This window comes from Bombina bombina, chromosome 6, assembly GCF_027579735.1.
Source record: "Bombina bombina isolate aBomBom1 chromosome 6, aBomBom1.pri, whole genome shotgun sequence".
Lineage (NCBI taxonomy): Eukaryota > Metazoa > Chordata > Amphibia > Anura > Bombinatoridae > Bombina > Bombina bombina.
In genome coordinates this window covers 1,044,595,742-1,044,615,752 of record NC_069504.1, presented here as the reverse complement: position 1 = coordinate 1,044,615,752, position 20,011 = coordinate 1,044,595,742, and the positions used below count along the sequence as shown (strand labels likewise).

The 20,011-nt window shown below is 37.9% G+C and overlaps 1 protein-coding gene across 1 annotated transcript in view; it reads left to right on the top strand.

Annotated features, from left to right (window-relative positions):
• Positions 1-19,751, top strand: part of LOC128662445 (uncharacterized) — a 60,882-nt gene extending 41,131 nt beyond the window's left edge. Inside the window, exons 9-12 of the mRNA XM_053716234.1 lie at positions 3,018-3,060; positions 5,522-5,647; positions 18,451-18,476; positions 19,519-19,751. Coding sequence (XP_053572209.1) covers positions 3,018-3,060; positions 5,522-5,647; positions 18,451-18,476; positions 19,519-19,586 — 263 coding nt within the window. The 3' untranslated portion in view covers positions 19,587-19,751. The remainder of the gene's footprint in view (positions 1-3,017; positions 3,061-5,521; positions 5,648-18,450; positions 18,477-19,518) is intronic.
• Positions 19,752-20,011: the final 260 nt, after the last annotated feature.

Below are 20,011 nucleotides of genomic sequence, written 5' to 3'. Positions count from 1 at the left end.
CCCTCCTCTGGCTATACCCATGCACCAGTGTCACTACTGTGTCATTATATAGTGCTGGGTGTTATTATACTGATGCAGATACCACTGACCCTATAACCAGCCCTCCTCTGGCTATACCCATGCGCCAGTGTCACTACTGTGTCATTATATAGCGCTGGGTGTTATTATACTGATGCAGATACCACTAACCCTATAACCAGCCCTTGTCTGGCTATACGCATGTGCCAGTGTCACTACTGTGTCTTTGTATAGAGCTGGGTGTTATTATACAGATGCAGATACACATCCAGTATTTCACCCAGGCTTTATTTATTTCATAACTTATCACCCAATATTGCTAGCAGTGTCTTGACAAGCCACTAACTTTATTTACACTACATTTTTTTTTTATTCCTATTATTTAATCGGAAAGAAAAGATAAACTAAGGTTGTGGCAGACACTGCAAGGGCTAGTCACGGACACCAGTGACCGTGTATGGACACCTTGCCTATGCCTGAACATAACATAAGACCCATAGCAACCAATCATTAACATCCATCCCTAAGGGTGTGTAAAATTCTTTCTACGAGGAAGAATACATGGCTATTATTAAACTCTGTACCGAAGGTGGGCGTGTTTACTAGCGTGACAGCTCATTGAAGATTTAGTACATACTAGTTGGGACGTGTGTGATACATTAGCTCTTATGATCTAGATTCTATACATTGTGACATATGACCTATTCAATATGTGATCACCATAACCGGGAGAATGCTATACATTATGCGACATCATGCTGTTTTGTACAGTTTGACGGATGTTATTGTTCTTTACGCCCTTATGGACGGATGCTGAATGATTGGCTGATGATAACATTGCACTCACATCGGCGGTCAGTACACACCCTGTCGGGCTCGTTGATGATTACCTGACATAGGACATTTTGTATTGAAACATATGGTTGACACACTGTATGTCTATCATAGGTAAGACACTTTTATGCTTTATGAGACTTGCGATGTTTCACACTGGACATTTTCACGATTAACACTGGATTGATATGCCCCATATGGGCGGGACTGGACTGACATTGTCAATAATAGCCACGGATTTTTACACACCCTTAGGGGTGGATGTTAAATGATTGATTGCCGACAGTCTGTGAGATGGTCTGACCCCCTATTACTGTATATAGTGATACTGTTTAACCCACTAGTACTGTATAGAGCGAGCTAGTGACACAGTCTGTAATCTGCCGGTGAGATGGCTGGCCTGACCCTACCCACCCCAGTACTTTATAAAGTGACCACAATAGTCTGTGACATGTATATAGTGGTACTGTATAGTGACACTGTTTACCCCCTGCCCCCCTCCATGCTGTAGTAATAAGGTCTGTAATTTGCTGGTTCCACAAAAATAAACACACACACATACATGCATAAATACACACAGTCACATACATACATACACACACACACACACAAATAAACACCAATGGGTGAAACACTAGCCCCTGTAGTCAGAGACAGAGAAACTAGTGAAGCATCACATCACACTCACAATATATCAGTGCAGGCAGTGGCAGGTCAACATTTTTTTTTTTAAGCTGGGCCACCACCCTCAGGGGCCCAGTCGCAGTTGCGACCTCTGCACCCCCTGTAGTGCCGCCCCTGGTCTTATGTTATGTTTACATTTTCATTGATCACGGACAATCTACGACCAAATTTTTTCCTTACATGTTGGTTTTTTGGATAGTTCATGTGTGGGGCTAAGAAGGAGATTTTTGGGTCATGTTATTAGCTAATTTACATTTGAAATGCAGAATTTTTTAATTTTTTGATGTTAGTCTCATCAGCACATTCACATTATGAACATTTTGCACACGTTCCTTACTTTTGAACACCATGGGGGCGAATTATCAAGCTCCGATCGGAGCTTGATGCCCCTGTTTCCGCACAAGCTTTCAGGCTCGCCGGAAACAGAAGTTATGAAGCAGCGGTCTAAAGACTGCTGCTCCATAACTTGTCCACCTGCTCTGAGGCAGCGGACAGAAATCAACCAGATCGAATATGATCTGGTTGATTGACACCCCTTGCTAGCGTCCATGAATCTGCAGGGGGCAGCATTGCACAAGCAGTTCACGAGTACTACTTGTGCGATAATAAATGCCGACAGCGTATGCTGTTGGCATTTATCGATGTGCGGCGGACATGATACGCTACATTGTATCATGTCTATCCGCACTATGATAATTCGGCCCCACCATTTTGTGATTGTTACTTCCACAAAGGTAGTGTTTTGTCTACCCTATTTAAGTTTTGAAAATGCACAGTATTTGTTTGTCTGAAGAAGGGATAGGTTATATCCCAAAATGTCACTAAAATAAAGAAAGATTACTTTAACTAAGCTGACTGCAGACCAGTAAGTGCTTATTGCACCCTAAATCTTATAGCACCCTGGCAGTTGATGTGAACTGGTGAGAGTGCAGAAACCATACTGCTTTATATATATATATATATATAGATAGATAGATAGATAGATAGATAGATAGATAGATAGAGGTGTGTATATATATATATATATATATATATATATATATATATATATACATATATATAAATGTGTATGTGTCTTAGTTTTGAAACCACAAACCTAAGAAATGATTAGTAAGATATATCCCAATTTTTTGCAACTATACACGTTGATGAGACAATGGAGTACAGATTATCTGGGGGAGTGGCTTATTCCATCAGGGGCGGGGCTGAATTGAGAATTTAGACAGTCTGGGTGGGGTTCAGGTCTTCCTAGAAGGGTTTGGGCAGTGTTTCAGTAATGTCTGTTTTTTAATGAAAGAAGGAAAACAGACAGATGCAAGGTTGGTAGAGATGACAGAGCTAACACATCAGGATAATTACCATAAATTATGGTTCTGGTTTGAATATCTGCATTATTCACTGGAATCTGGAGTTTTATATTTAATTTAGGAACTGGTTTGATGAAACATTTTCTAATTTGCTAAATTGTAACTTTCTTTCAGCTTGCAGTCTGCACATAGCCTTCCATGGATGCTTGCAAGGAAGGTAACCTCAGATAACACCTTGTCTTTCGCTGACTGTTTCATGCGTACCATTCTTCCTTTTACTTAAGAAATGGTTTTGTCATAACTTAAACTGTACAGATCAATTCATCTTAATTTCATTCCTGAACATCCAATTGAAAAGAAAAATGACAGCAAAAACTAGAATATCAGAGCCTGTAAAAAAGCTGTCAACAATCTTCCTATTTATTAACAATAAACTGAACACCTTGCAAATATGTTGACTACTAACCAGTGGTTTATTAAGGCCTTGTGCTGCCCTAGGTACTGGGAAATCTGCTGCCCTCAAAAGCCCAAATAAATTTAGTTCATATTGGTCTGATATAATTCTCACAACCAGGAGTTAGGGTCCTATGGAGGGGTGATGCACCACCAGTAGACAACCAGGGATCATTCATTAGTAATAAAATTAATAAATAAAACATTTGGAGAGCATAGGAGTGAGAAGGTTTCATGCCGTAGATCTACCCCGCTGCCCTTAATTTCTGCTGCCTTATGCACAGATCTTATAGGCCTAGGCCAAAATACACTTATGAACCAGTTCTGCCCAGGACACGCCCTGTGGTGGCTCCTTCCATAAAATAAAGATGGGCTACTTCCCAGAGGTTGCCTAGCCTGCCTGTCCCAGATAGCCTCCGGGAAATATTGAGAGGTTTGTTGGTGGTAGGGTTTCCACCCAGTTGGCATTTTACCAACAAGGCTGGTATTTTTAAGGTTTAGGTCAATATAGAAAATCATTAATAAATCTAGAAATTAAGGGCCTGTTATGCTGAAACTGCATCTGATTATGAACAAATAACCCTTTGAAAGCAGTCACAGCCACTTAAGTTTATGTTTTAAGCTGTGTAATCATTTGTGTTAGCACAGCCAGAATAGGTGGCAGCCCTAGTTGGTGGTAATCAAAGTGACTGAGATGTGTTCTAGTTAAAGTCACATGTATGGCTAAATCCATTCAAATTAAAAATAGAATAAGCAAATGGAGACTATACTGAAAAGAAAGTCTTATGCTGGAGGCACAAATAGCCCAAGTATTGAAGAGTTAAAAACATACATTATTGTATGTCCATAGTACATTGAGGCAGCATCACCACTTGCAGACATCTGGCTGATTTTGCACCACACACTACTCTTTGTCAAAGATGTAACTATGCATAGAGAATGCCCGTCCTTTATTCTCACAGTACGTCAAACTGGTAAGGATGCTCTGCTTTCTTCTGACCTTTCAAAATATCTCTTTACGCTTACATCATCTGTTGCCATATACATATTAGACAAAGATGTCTTAACCCTTTGCTAACTTCAACATTATAAATGCAGTATTTTTACAACCAGATATCGAAATAGAAAGTATAACGCTGTGTATAACTTAATGAGACGCAAAAAGGTATTATATTGCTCTCACAAACAATCGCTTTAAAAAACAACGCACAAGGAAACTATCTCTCTGTTAATTACAGCAAATTGCAAACTCCAAATTTCATTTCATAATAAAATGTCACAGTCCAAAATGCATCATTTGCAAATAAGAAGAAAATCTGTACACCAGTCATAAGTATCTATTAAAACAAGTTTATATATACTTAAAGGAATGTTTCTATCATGTTTCTGAAACAGGAAGCAGTTAAAGTGCTAAAAAACATTTTTTTTTTGCATTTACAGGAACATTCCCCCCCTCCAAAAAAAAACACCCCAAAATATTGTAATATATTTTGTCCTTTTTTACATGCTCAGTTCCTATAGCTATATTACAGTTTAATTTGTTACCATATTCCTTAAAGGGGAAGTGCAATCAAAATGTAAACGTTATGATTCGGATAGAACATGCAATTTTAAACACCTTTTACTCTGTTATCAATTTTGCTTAGTTTTCTTGGTATCCTTTGTAAAAGAGTAATCCTAGATGAGCTCAGGAGCGTACACGTGTCCTTAGCCATCTGGCAGCAGTTATCCGTAGTTGCAAACTCTGCCGCCAGAGTATCTGTAGCATTCGATGGCAGCAGTGTTTGTAGCACTGCTATAAACATTGTTGCAAACACTGTTGCCAGATGACTAAGGACACGTGCACGCTCCTGTGCTCACCTAGGGTTACTGCTTAACAAAGTATACCAAAAGAGCTTAGCAAAATTGATGATAAAAGTAAATTGGAAAGTTATTTAAAATGTTATTCTATATCCAATCCATTTAAGTGTAATTTTGACTTTACTGTCCCTTTAACCCATTTTTAGCTATTGCTTATAAAATTACATCTACTTCCTTAAATTCTAGTAGTTTTTGCCTCCACGTTTTGATCAATAGAACATTATCCTCTGATTAACAATATGCTCTGATGGGACTTGATTTTCTATTTCCAGATATTCTATGTATTTCATCTTGTCCCCTCCTTTTGTCTTGTCATATTACTTTCTTGCTCACACTTTGTATGACACAGTTGTATTATTTTACAGGGAGAAGGTTGGTGACAAATTTGCCAGATATGCTGGTTACAACCAGGTTGCTGATCTGAATAACTTTATCATCCTGTATCCTCAAGCCAAGTCTAACTTCAGTAACCCAAATGGATGCTGGGACTGGTAATGATATATTATGACTTTATTCTACTCTCCAAACAACATATGCAGAGATCATTTGTTTAATTAATCTGATAAGGGACAGTCTACACCTTAGTCATCTTAAACTCTTACTTTAGATTAGAATGCAACTATCCTCCTGCTCCCTTTCTATATCATGCACCAGTAACAGCAAAAAAGTTATTTTAAAATTAATATTGTGTTCTGGTCACTTTGAAATGGCTGCCAAGCTCCGCCCACTGATGACATAACTTTGAAGGCTGCATCTATGCACTCTGCTGAATGGCATTGACAGTCTGTTGAATCCAATTACTGAGTCCTTTGTAACTAGTGAAGCCTTTAACCCCTTAACGACCGACGACGTATGCCATACGTCCTCAAAAAAAAAGCACTTAACGACCGAGGACGTATGGCATACGTCGTCGGTTTAACAGAGCACTGGAAGCGATCGAAATCGCTTCCAGCTGCTCTAACAGTATTGCAGGCTTGCCTTGAGGTCTAGGCATCCTGCAATACTGTTCCCGAGTGCCGGGACCGGATTGATCACTCCCCCACGAGTGATCACTTCCGGTTTCGCTCCACGTGGAGCCCGGCAGTGTTTTAGAGCATCGGAAGCGATCGGACACGCTTCCGATGCTCTGCTTGTTTGCTAAGTGCCTCGGTGGGTCGAGGCACTTAGTTAGTTATAAATTAAAATAAAAATATAAAAAAAAAAAAAACGAATAATAAAAAAAAAAGCCCTAAATAGCCCCCCCCCCCCCTCCCCCTTCACTAGGCATCCAAGATGGCGATGCCCAGTGCATCATGGGGCCTCTGGGGGTGTCCCTAGCCTGCATCATCATAGGGGCAAGCTAGGGTCACCCAATCTGAGCCTCCCACCCTAAAAAAAAAAATAATAATAAAATACCCCATTTGTCTGATCATGTCAATATTTGTAAATATTGACTATGATCAGTGTGGATCTCCCTCCCTCTCCTCACTTGCCATTTTGTTGGAGAGAGAGAGAGACCTGTATTTAGCAGAGAGAGAGATTTATTTCTTTTATTTGTTAAAAAATATAGAACCAAAGGCTCTTTTCAGAGCCATTAACCCCTAGCTTGCCAGTGATCACTATATATCACTGGCAGTAACATAGGTGCACTTTTTTTTTGCTGCATTTTGCTGTCTGTGCGTTTTTTTAGGGGTTAATTTTGTTGTTGTAATTTTTAAAAAACCCAAAGGCTCTTTTCAGAAACATTTAGTTAATTTAATTTAATTTTCAGAGCCATTAACCCCTAGCTTGCCAGTGATCGCTATATATCACTGGCAGTAGCAAAGGTGCACTTTTTTTTTTGCTGCATTTTGCTGTCTGTGCATTTTTTTAGGGGTTAATTTTGTTGTTGTAATTTTTTAAAAACCCAAAGGCTCTTTTCAGAAACATTTAGTTAATTTAATTTAATTTTCAGAGCCATTAACCCCTAGCTTGCCAGTGATCGCTATATATCACTGGCAGTAGCAAAGGTGCACTTTTTTTTTTGCTGCATTTTGCTGTCTGTGCATTTTTTTAGGGGTTAATTTTGTTGTTGTAATTTTTTAAAAACCCAAAGGCTCTTTTCAGAAACATTTAGTTAATTTAATTTAATTTTCAGAGCCATTAACCCCTAGCTTGCCAGTGATCGCTATATATCACTGGCAGTAGCAAAGGTGCACTTTTTTTTTGCTGCATTTTGCTGTCTGTGCATTTTTTTAGGGGTTAATTTTGTTGTTGTAATTTTTTAAAAACCCAAAGGCTCTTTTCAGAAACATTTAGTTAATTTAATTTAATTTTCAGAGCCATTAACCCCTAGCTTGCCAGTGATCGCTATATATCACTGGCAGTAGCAAAGGTGCACTTTTTTGCTAGTTAATTTAGTTAATTAATTTAGTTAATTTAATTTAATTTTCAGAGCCATTAACCTCTAGCTTGCCAGTGATCGCTATAAATCACTGGCAGTAGCATAGCTGTACTTTTTTGCTAGTTAATTTAGTTAATTAATTTAGTTAATTTAATTTTTTTTAGTAATTGTTTTCTGTGATACAAAAATGTCACAGAAAAGATATAGTGCTGAGGAGGCGTATGCCATCCTTGCGTCAGAGTCAGATGCCTCTATTTCTGACTCAGACCCCAATTTTGACCCTGCCATGTGCTCAGATACATCACTAGATGCAGTCTCAACTGATAGTGATGTATCTGTGGCTGCTAGCCCCCCTGCCAGCCCCCCTGCCAGCCCCCCTGCTAGCCCCCCTGCCAGAAGGAGGCGTGTTGCTGCCATTGCTGCTGAAGAGTGGGTAACGCCTCATCTCCAGAGGCCAGATATCCCACCCTTCACAGCAAATGCTGGCATAAATATAGATGTGGCAGGTTTTAGCCCCCAGCAGTTTCTGGAAGTGTTTCTGGGCGATGATATATTGGGGAACATTGTCGCCCAAACTAATTTATATGCCCATCAGTTCCGTGCTGCAAAGCCTGGAACATATTTGGCAAAGCAGCAATGGGCCCCCATCAATGTGCCAGAATTCAAAAAATTCTGGGCATTGACTATGCTGATGGGCATCATAAAGAAACCCTCCATTCGCTCCTACTGGAGTACTAGCCCCATCTGCTCTACCCCCATTTTCTCCCAGACTATGTCGAGGAAGAGGTATGAAATGATTCTGCATTTCATGCACTTCAGCGACAACAGCCTGTGCCCCCCTAGGGAGCATCCCCAATTTGACAGGCTGTATAAAATCCGCCCCCTGATAACCCACTTTTCTGCCAGGTTTGCAGAGGCTTATACACCTGGAAGGAATATATGCGTTGATGAATCCCTAATGAAGTATAAGGGAAGGCTGGGATTCAAGCAGTATATTCCTTCCAAACGCTCCAGATATGGGGTAAAGGTGTATAAGCTCTGTGACAGCGAGACTGGGTATACTCAGGCCTTCCGGGTGTATGAGGGAAAGGATAGCCACCTTGACCCTCCAGGTTGCCCAGAACATATGGGAACCACTGGCAAGATTGTCTGGGACCTGATATTACCCCTAATGAACAAAGGGTATCACTTGTACTTAGACAATTTTTATACAAGTGTCCTTTTGTTCAAGCTACTGTATTGCTTTGATACAGTAGCTTGCGGTACAATTAAAAAGAACCGCGCAGGTTTCCCAGGACAGCTTGTACGCACCCGGCTACGAAGGGGGGAGACCTCAGCTCTGCGCCAAGAGGAGCTGTTGGCACTGAAGTACAGAGACAAGAAGGATGTATACCTTCTTACCACCATCCACACAGAGAGGACGGTGGCGGTTTCTGTACGTGGCAGAGCTGAGATCATAAGGAAGCCAGTGTGCATCAAGTCTTATAACCGGCATATGGGTGGGGTTGATCTGGCTGATCAGCTGCTGCAGCCCTATCTAATTATGCGGAAGACAAGGGCCTGGTACAAAAAGGTTGCAATTTACCTAATGCAGATTGCAACCCACAACGCTTTTTTGTTGTTCAAAAAAGCAAACCCCAGAGTTAAAAAGACTTTTTTACAGTTTCAGCTCCAGATTATTACGGGGATTTTGTACCATGATGCACCTGCTCCCCGGGCGGTGATGGGAGAGAGCAGAGTTGGGGCTACCCATTTTATTTTTAAAATCCCCCCTAATGCCACAAAGCAGAAACCACAAAAAAAATGCAGAGTCTGTACCAAGAGGGGGAAGAGAAGGGACACCATATATTACTGTCCTGATTGCCCTGGACAGCCTGCACTCTGCATTGGGGACTGCTTCAAGCGGTACCATACAATGGTCAATTTTTAAAAAAAATAAATACATTTGCTGTTACATATATATATATTTTTTTGGTTATGTTTATAGTTAGATGTTTTTTTGTTTTTTTTACTTTTACTGTGCCAGATTTTTACATTTCACTACTCTATTTTTTTCTAAAATTGGGCCTGTTTTTTTTTTTAACCAAAACCCCTGTCAAACCTATGCATGGGGGACATAGGTGTTCTCAGGGTGCCTTGCAGAAAACAACCTGAAGTATGTTTTTGTAATAACTTACAACAGTCTCTCCTAAATTATAGTCAAAAAGCAATGTGTCTGTAAAAATGAAAATTGAAAAATTACCACCATACACTTTCTCCAATTTTTTGGGCTAAAACGGTTGCTTCAAAGGCATCAAAGCACACCATATACAATACCTTGGGGTGTCAACATTTAAAAAATATACACTTTGAATGCAATAAATAAAAGTGGGGTATGCGATAGGCCCCAAACTAAAGATAGGCCTATCAGAAGAAATACTCTCATTTTTAATAACTAAAATCACAAGTCATAAAATTGTAACATAACCTTCCCAAAATCCTGGCAAACCTATGCATGGGGGGCATAGGTGTACTCAGGGTGCCTTGCAGAAAACAACCTGAAGTATTCTTTTGCAATAACTTACAACAATCTCTCCTAAATCATAGTAAAAAAGCAATGTGTCTGTAACAATGAAAATTGAAAAATTACCACCATATACTTTCTCCAATTTTTTGGGCTAAAACGGTTGCTTCAAAGGCATCAAAGCACACCATATACAATACCTTGGGGTGTCAACATTTAAAAAATATACACTTTGAATGCAATAAATAAAAGTGGGGTATGTGATAGGCCCCAAACTAAAGATAGGCCTATCAGAAGAAATACTCTCATTTTTAATAACTAAAATCATGTAACATAACCTTCCCAAAATCCTGGCAAACCTATGCATGGGGGGCATAGGTGTACTCAGGGTGCCTTGCAGAAAACAACCTGAAGTATTCTTTTGCAATAACTTACAACAGTCTCTCCTAAATCATAGTAAAAAAGCAATGTGTCTGTAACAATGAAAATTGAAAAATTACCACCATATACTTTCTCCAATTTTTTGGGCTAAAACGGTTGCTTCAAAGGCATCAAAGCACACCATATACAATACCTTGGGGTGTCAACATTTAAAAAATATACACTTTGAATGTAATAAATAAAAGTGGGGTATGTGATAGGCCCCAAACTAAAGATAGGCCTATCAGAAGAAATACTCTCATTTTTAATAACTAAAATCACAAGTCATAAAATTGTAACATAACCTTCCCAAAATCCTGGCAAACCTATGCATGGGGGGCATAGGTGTACTCAGGGTGCCTTGCAGAAAACAACCTGAAGTATTCTTTTGCAATAACTTACAACAATCTCTCCTAAATCATAGTCAAAAAGCAATGTGTCTGTAAAAATGAAAATTGAAAAATTACCACCATATACTTTCTCCAATTTTTTGGGCTAAAACGGTTGCTTCAAAGGCATCAAAGCACACCATATACAATACCTTGGGGTGTCAACATTTAAAAAATATACACTTTGAATGCAATAAATAAAAGTGGGGTATGTGATAGGCCCCAAACTAAAGATAGGCCTATCAGAAGAAATACTCTCATTTTTAATAACTAAAATCATGTAACATAACCTTCCCAAAATCCTGGCAAACCTATGCATGGGGGGCATAGGTGTACTCAGGGTGCCTTGCAGAAAACAACCTAAAGTATTCTTTTGCAATAACTTACAACAGTCTCTCCTAAATCATAGTAAAAAAGCAATGTGTCTGTAACAATGAAAATTGAAAAATTACCACCATATACTTTCTCCAATTTTTTGGGCTAAAACGGTTGCATCAAAGTCATCAAACCACTCCATGTATAATACCTTGGGGGGTCAACTTTTTAAATATAATCACATTTATGGAAAACAAATAAATTGGGGTATGTTAAAAGACCCCCAAAAAAAGATGATAGGCAAAGAAAATATGTTAAATGTGAAAAAAAATCACAAACACATGTCAGACATTTGGCATTGCACCGCCCAAACAAGCCACCAAACCTATGCATAGGTGGTATCACTGAACTCAGGAGATGTTGGTGACCACATATTGGTGTCTTCTTTGGTAGTAACACATAACAGGAGCTGTGAATCCATGTCTAAAGTACAATGTATGTGAAAAATAACACAAAGAAATGAATGCCCAATAGTTTGACAAAGACTAGTGGTTGAATTAGTGTATGGAAAGTGTTAAAACACCTGCATTTGAAATACCCTAGGATGTCTACTTTTCAAAAATATATGGTTTTATGGGGGTAAATTACATTGGCCGGCTTCAGAAATGTCTTAAATAGAACATGGGTGCATGGGATGTGAAAATGGGAAGTGTAAAAAATGGAATGCGCTTCCTAAAAATAAGGCCTTCTAGCCCCCAGAGAACCCAACACACCTATACATGGGTGGTATCACTGTACTCAGGAGATGTTGTTGAACACATATTGAGGTGTTTTTTGGCAGTAAACACATAACAGGAACTGAGAATCCATGCCTAAAGTACAATGTGTGTGAAAAATAACACAAAAAAATGACTACCCAAAAGTTTGACAAAGACTGGTGGTTAAATAAGTTCATGGAAAGTGTGAAAATACCAGCATTTCAAATACCCTAGGGTGTCTACTTCTCAAAAATATATGGTTTTATGGGGGTAAATTTCATTGACCGGCTTCAGAAATGTCCCAAATAGGACATGGGTGCATGATGACCGATGTGAAAATTCCAAGTTGAAAAACTGGAATGCGCTTCCTAAAAATAAGGCCTTCTAGCCCCCAGAGAACCCAACACACCTATACATGGGTGGTATCACTGTACTCAGGAGATGTTGTTGAACACATATTGAGGTGTTTTTTGGCAGTAAACACATAACAGGAACTGAGAATCCATGCCTAAAGTACAATGTGTGTGAAAAATAACACAAAAAAATGACTACCCAAAAGTTTGACAAAGACTGGTGGTTAAATAAGTTCATGGAAAGTGTGAAAATACCAGCATTTCAAATACCCTAGGGGGTCTACTTCTCAAAAATATATGGTTTTATGGGGGTAAATTTCATTGACCGGCTTCAGAAATGTCCCAAATAGGACATGGGTGCATGATGACCGATGTGAAAATTCCAAGTTGAAAAACTGGAATGCGCTTCCTAAAAATAAGGCCTTCTAGCCCCCAGAGAACCCAACACACCTATACATGGGTGGTATCACTGTACTCAGGAGATGTTGTTGAACACATATTGAGGTGTTTTTTGGCAGTAACACATAACAGGAACTGAGAATCCATGCCTAAAGTACAATGTGTGTGAAAAATAACACAAAAAAATGACTACCCAAAAGTTTGACAAAGACTGGTGGTTGAATTAGTGCATGGAAAGTGTTAAAATACAAGCATTTGAAATACCCTAGGGTGTCTACTTTTCAAAAATATATGGTTTGATGGGGGTAAATTCCATTGACCAGCTTCAGAAATGTCCCAAATAGGACATGGGTGCATGATGACCGATGTGAAAATTCCAAGTTGAAAAACTTGAATGCGCTTCCTAAAATTAAGGCCTTTTAGCCCCCAGAGAACCCGACACACCTATACATGGGTGGTATCACTGTACTCAGGAGATGTTGTTGAACACATATTGAGGTTTTTTTTGGCAGTAACACATAACAGGAACTGAGAATCCATGCCTAAAGTACAATGTGTGTGAAAAATAACACAAAATAATGACTACCCAAAAGTTTGACAAAGACTGGTGGTTGAATTAGTGCATGGAAAGTGTTAAAATACAAGCATTTGAAATACCCTAGGGTGTCTACTTTTCAAAAATATATGGTTTGATGGGGGTAAATTCCATTGACCAGCTTCAGAAATGTCCCAAATAGGACATGGGTGCATGATGACCGATGTGAAAATTCCAAGTTGAAAAACTGGAATGCGCTTCCTAAAATTAAGGCCTTTTAGCCCCCAGAGAACCCGACACACCTATACATGGGTGGTATCACTGTACTCAGGAGATGTTGTTGAACACATATTGAGGTTTTTTTTGGTAGTAACACATAACAGGAACTGAGAATCCATGCCTAAAATACAATGTGTGTGAAAAATAACACAAAATAATGACTACCCAAAAGTTTGACAAAGACTGGTGGTTGAATTAGTGCATGGAAAGTGTTAAAATACAAGCATTTGAAATACCCTAGGGTGTCTACTTTTCAAAAATATATGGTTTGATGGGGGTAAATTCCATTGACCAGCTTCAGAAATGTCCCAAATAGGACATGGGTGCATGATGACCGATGTGAAAATTCCAAGTTGAAAAACTGGAATGCGCTTCCTAAAATTAAGGCCTTTTAGCCCCCAGAGAACCCGACACACCTATACATGGGTGGTATCACTGTACTCAGGAGATGTTGTTGAACACATATTGAGGTTTTTTTTGGCAGTAACACATAACAGGAACTGAGAATCCATGCCTAAAGTACAATGTGTGTGAAAAATAACACAAAATAATGACTACCCAAAAGTTTGACAAAGACTGGTGGTTGAATTAGTGCATGGAAAGTGTTAAAATACAAGCATTTGAAATACCCTAGGGTGTCTACTTTTCAAAAATATATGGTTTGATGGGGGTAAATTCCATTGACCAGCTTCAGAAATGTCCCAAATAGGACATGGGTGCATGATGACCGATGTGAAAATTCCAAGTTGAAAAACTGGAATGCGCTTCCTAAAATTAAGGCCTTTTAGCCCCCAGAGAACCCGACACACCTATACATGGGTGGTATCACTGTACTCAGGAGATGTTGTTGAACACATATTGAGGTTTTTTTTGGCAGTAACACATAACAGGAACTGAGAATCCATGCCTAAAGTACAATGTGTGTGAAAAATAACACAAAATAATGACTACCCAAAAGTTTGACAAAGACTGGTGGTTGAATTAGTGCATGGAAAGTGTTAAAATACAAGCATTTGAAATACCCTAGGGTGTCTACTTTTCAAAAATATATGGTTTGATGGGGGTAAATTCCATTGACCAGCTTCAGAAATGTCCCAAATAGGACATGGGTGCATGATGACCGATGTGAAAATTCCAAGTTGAAAAACTGGAATGCGCTTCCTAAAATTAAGGCCTTTTAGCCCCCAGAGAACCCGACACACCTATACATGGGTGGTATCACTGTACTCAGGAGATGTTGTTGAACACATATTGAGGTTTTTTTTGGTAGTAACACATAACAGGAACTGAGAATCCATGCCTAAAGTACAATGTGTGTGAAAAATAACACAAAATAATGACTACCCAAAAGTTTGACAAAGACTGGTGGTTGAATTAGTGCATGGAAAGTGTTAAAATACAAGCATTTGAAATACCCTAGGGTGTCTACTTTTCAAAAATATATGGTTTGATGGGGGTAAATTCCATTGACCAGCTTCAGAAATGTCCCAAATAGGACATGGGTGCATGATGACCGATGTGAAAATTCCAAGTTGAAAAACTGGAATGCACTTCCTAAAAATAAGGCCTTCTAGCCCCCAGAGAACCCAACACACCTATACATAGGTGGTATCGCTGTACTCAGGAGATGTTGTTGAACACATATTGAGGTGCTTTTTGGCAGTAACACATAACAGGAACTGAGAATCCATGCCTAAAATACAATGTGTGTGAAAAATAACACAAAAAAAATGACTACCCAAAAGTTTGACAAAGACTGGTGGTTGAATTAGTGCATGGAAAGTGTTAAAATACCAGCATTTGAAATACCCTAGGGTGTCTACTTTTCAAAAATATATGGTTTGATGGGGGTAAATTCCATTGGCCAGCTTCAGAAATGTCCCAAATAGGACATGGGTGCATGATGACCGATGTGAAAATTCCAAGTTGAAAAACTGGAATGCGCTTCCTAAAATTAAGGCCTTTTAGCCCCCAGAGAACCCGACACACCTATACATGGGTGGTATCACTGTACTCAGGAGATGTTGTTGAACACATATTGAGGTTTTTTTTGGCAGTAACACATAACAGGAACTGAGAATCCATGCCTAAAGTACAATGTGTGTGAAAAATAACACAAAATAATGACTACCCAAAAGTTTGACAAAGACTGGTGGTTGAATTAGTGCATGGAAAGTGTTAAAATACAAGCATTTGAAATACCCTAGGGTGTCTACTTTTCAAAAATATATGGTTTGATGGGGGTAAATTCCATTGACCAGCTTCAGAAATGTCCCAAATAGGACATGGGTGCATGATGACCGATGTGAAAATTCCAAGTTGAAAAACTGGAATGCGCTCCCTAAAAATAAGAGCTTTTAGCCCCCCGAGAACCCGACACACCTATACATGGGTGGTATCACTGTACCCAGGAGATGCTGCTGAAGACATATGAGGGTGTTATTTGGCAGTAACCCTTAATATTATCAGTAAATGTATTCTTAAATTGCTATTTTGTCAAAAAATCAAATTATTTTTTTTCCCCCCCCAAACTTTGGCATAGATTGGTGGTAAAATGGTTGCATGAAAAAAGTCAAAATACCCCAAGTTTAATACCTTAGGTTGTCTTCTTTTAAAAAATATATACATTTGAAGGGTTATTCAGGGATTCATGACAGATATTGGTGTTACAATGTAACTATCGCCAATTTTGAAAAAACATGGTTTTGAAATAGCAAAGTGCTACTTGTACTTATTGCCCTATAACTTGCAAAAAAAGCAAAGAACATGTAAACATTGGGTATTTATAAACTCAGGACAAAATTTAGAAACTGTTTAGCATTGGTATTTTATGGTGGTTGTAGATGTGTAAGAGATTTTGGGGCTCAAAGTTAGAAAAAGTGCATTTTTTTTCATTTTTTCCTCATATTTTATATTTTTTTTTATAGTAAATTATAAGATATGATGAAAAAAATGGTATCTTTAGAAAGTCCATTTAATGGCGAGAAAAACAGTATATAATATGTGTGGGTACAGTAAATGAGTAAGAGGAAAATTACAGTTAAATACAAACATCGCAGAAATGCAAAAATAGCCTTGGTCCCAGATGGTCAACAAATTGAAAAGTGGTCTGGTCACTAAGGGGTTAATGTGACAGTCTACCTTAGAATTGTTATTGTTTTAAAAGATAGGTAATCCCTTTATTACCCATTCCCCAGTTTTGCATAACCAACACAGTTATATTAATACACGTTTTACCTCTGTGATTACCTTGTATCTAGGAACCTTCTTCCAGCCCCCTGATCACATGACTGTGACTGTTTATTATCTATTGTCTTAAATTTAGCATTGTGTTGTGCTAAATCTTAAATAACCCCCTGTGCCTGAACACAGTGTTATCTATATGGCCCACGTGTACTTTCTGTCGCTTCTATTGAAAAGAGATTTAAAAAGCATGTGATAAGAGGCAGCCCTCAAAGGCTTAGAAATTAGCATATGAGCCTACCTAGGTTTAGTTTAAACTAAGAATACCAAGAGAAAAAAGCAAATTTGATGATAAAAGTAAATTGGAAAGTTGATTAAAATTAAAAGTCCTATCTGAATAATGAAAGTTTAATTTATACTAGACTGTCCCTTTAATGCAGCCCAGATTGTGATTTCATCAATGGGCGGAGTTTTGCAGCCATTTCAAACTAACCTGTAACAATAATCATTTTAAAATAACTTTTTTTACTGTTACTGTTACTTAATATAAATTAAGAATTTAAGATGACAAAGGTGTAGACTGTCCCTTTAACTGCAGCCATAAAGGAGCAGTATATACAGCAGAATTGCATAATCCACAAATGCACAATAAAAAACAAAACAATGTAATTGCATTTTCATATTATCAGTAGATTTATTTTATGAGAAATTTCAAAGATTGCTTTCAATTTATCTTCCAACTGCATCATGGGATAGCAATCAGCCAATTCGAGACTTGTATACATATACTCTGTGAAGTCTTGCACTTGATCAGTAGTAGCTGGTGCCACAAAAACGTGCATATGAAAATACCGGGCATAAATTAATCGTTAATACATTTTTTAAAACTACATGCTTTTTTTTTCATTTTGACTTGTGTCTATTTAATTCTATTTAATTCCAGGCTTCATCAGAATATTGACATTGTTTTTAGCAAATAATGATTTCTGAACTTCAGATGGAATTGTCAGTCAGTTTTTTTTCCCAGTGATGACAATCAAACATTGCTTCTTCTGTTAATACCCCTCAAGCTCTTAACTGTTACCTCCCAAAGATAACATATCTGCTTCTTCATAAATCTCCCAATTTCATAATCAAAAAACAAAATGGAGCATTGATGGGTTTAGAGATTACATCACAGGTTTGAAGGGCCTGTATGTTGAGTGCACAGTGATGCTATTAGGTGACAATTTTGTTAGGTTATGGATTAGTGTAAAAGTGGCTATTTATTTTGTTAATTTTAAAGATTGAGCAGGTCTGTAACTGTTTGATGATGTTGCTTCCTGACACATATACAAACATATACAAACCCAATATTATATCCAACATTTTTTGGGGCATCCAGTAGTAAGTGGGAACATTTTGTCTTGGAGTTTATCAAGCCCTTTTAGCTGTGGAAATTGATAAGTAAAATATCTTGGTAAACATATGAAAATATCTTGGTAATTATCAAGATTTTGAATTTCGATCAGCCAAACAGGACTGGCAGATGTTAAGTAAAGCACCATTTGTTGCAAAACCGATAATGAAAAATGGACGCTTGTAAACAATTAAAATGGCTGATTGTAAAGGTGTCATCATCAAAAACCACTCAACTGCATATGATAATATGCAAATAATTATCAAACAATAGGTTGTCAATAAGCCCCCCTCTATTGGCTGAATTTTATTCCCACTAAAAGAGTCTGTACATTGATGTCGTGTTGGGTGATTAAATGCTATGGAACCTTTAACTAATCAGGTTATTTCTCTCTGACAGGTGGGGATTCAGCTCCATTGCTTACGGTAATATATTTTATATTGTTTCTGTAATAATTACATTTTACATTTTAACATTAAAACACTAGCTCACTTGGTAATACTTAGCATTGGTATATTTAGTGAGAAGAAAGCATTCATAATCAGCTTAGTCAACTTCTATGAGTAACTGTGAGATTAGCTATATAATTATTAACAATAAATATAGTTTTCCATTCATTTATATACACTAGGAGTGAGCAAGCTTCCACTTGGGTGGTTACTTCACACAGATAATAGATATGTTATAATTATTTTCAAATGCTTTATAATAGATTGTATTTTTTTAAATTAGTTTAATTCTAAGTATGTTTAAATGCATGTCTAATCTATCTATCTATCTATCTATCCGTCTGTCTATCTGTCTATTAATGCAAATATACAAAAGCGCAGTATATTCTGATTACAATAACTTAAGGGGGCATCAAAGTAATTTTAATTTGTATATAAAATAAATGTTTGAAAACCTTTCAAAACTGACATTTTGATAGCAGAATGCGCAGGATTTATGAGGGTCAGGTTACTGAATTTCAGCCTCTCCGAGAGTAATGGATAACCGCTATTTTATAGTTTACTACATTATTTTTGCCAGGATGATAATATTGTGGCTGACAAAATGTCAGTTGAGATATTGTGGTTGCTAAAGACATAATGTGATTGTAGCAATGTTGCTTGCAAATTCCCATTGACCTTAATCATAGATGTAGCTGTTACACCATAGTTACCACGACTTTACTGACAGTCACCTGTCATTGATGGACGATGAGATCTCACTATAGCCAAGATCTTCGTCTTGTGTACAACAGGGCATAAAATGGACACAATTGATATTCTAGTCATTACACTAGAGAAGGATACCGTGTGTCACTGTACATGGCAGGTGTGGGTTAATTACTTTCTGGTGAAAGAAGTAATCTACTAAGGATATGACCACTTTGCAGGAGGTCACCATATTTTTTCACTGCTATAAATGTATTTCATGTGTGCTCACAATCAACTTGTGAACTCTTTTGTGTTTTGTTTTTTTTAGCTAACAAGAATGGCTACCAAATGACTGGTGTTGAAAGAATGATGTTGAGAACGCTGGGACAATACTAACTTCATCCAATGTAAAATCTGGAAGACTAACTGTATAGAATTAAACAAAACAAAAAATAACAAAACAACAAATGGATAGAATTTTCTACAATCTAAAACCTGACTACAACTTGTACCACCTCACTTTATTATAATCTTGAAACAAATAAATTATTTGATAATTAACATTGGCTTTTCCTATTATTTTGAAGACAACATTTTACCTGGTGAATCGCCAAAACCTGAGCATTGTCAGAATCTGGGCATGGGCAAGGCATGGGCAAGGCATGGGCAAGGCAATTATCTGATATCCTGGAGAACAGTTATGAACTGCATACCTAGTCCTGCATTTCTTCTGCAACTGGACCACCATAGCTCTGCCCTTGCTAACTCTAAAGAAGGAACGTAGAAGCTTCACCTCATTACTTGAGGACTCTGGTTTTATT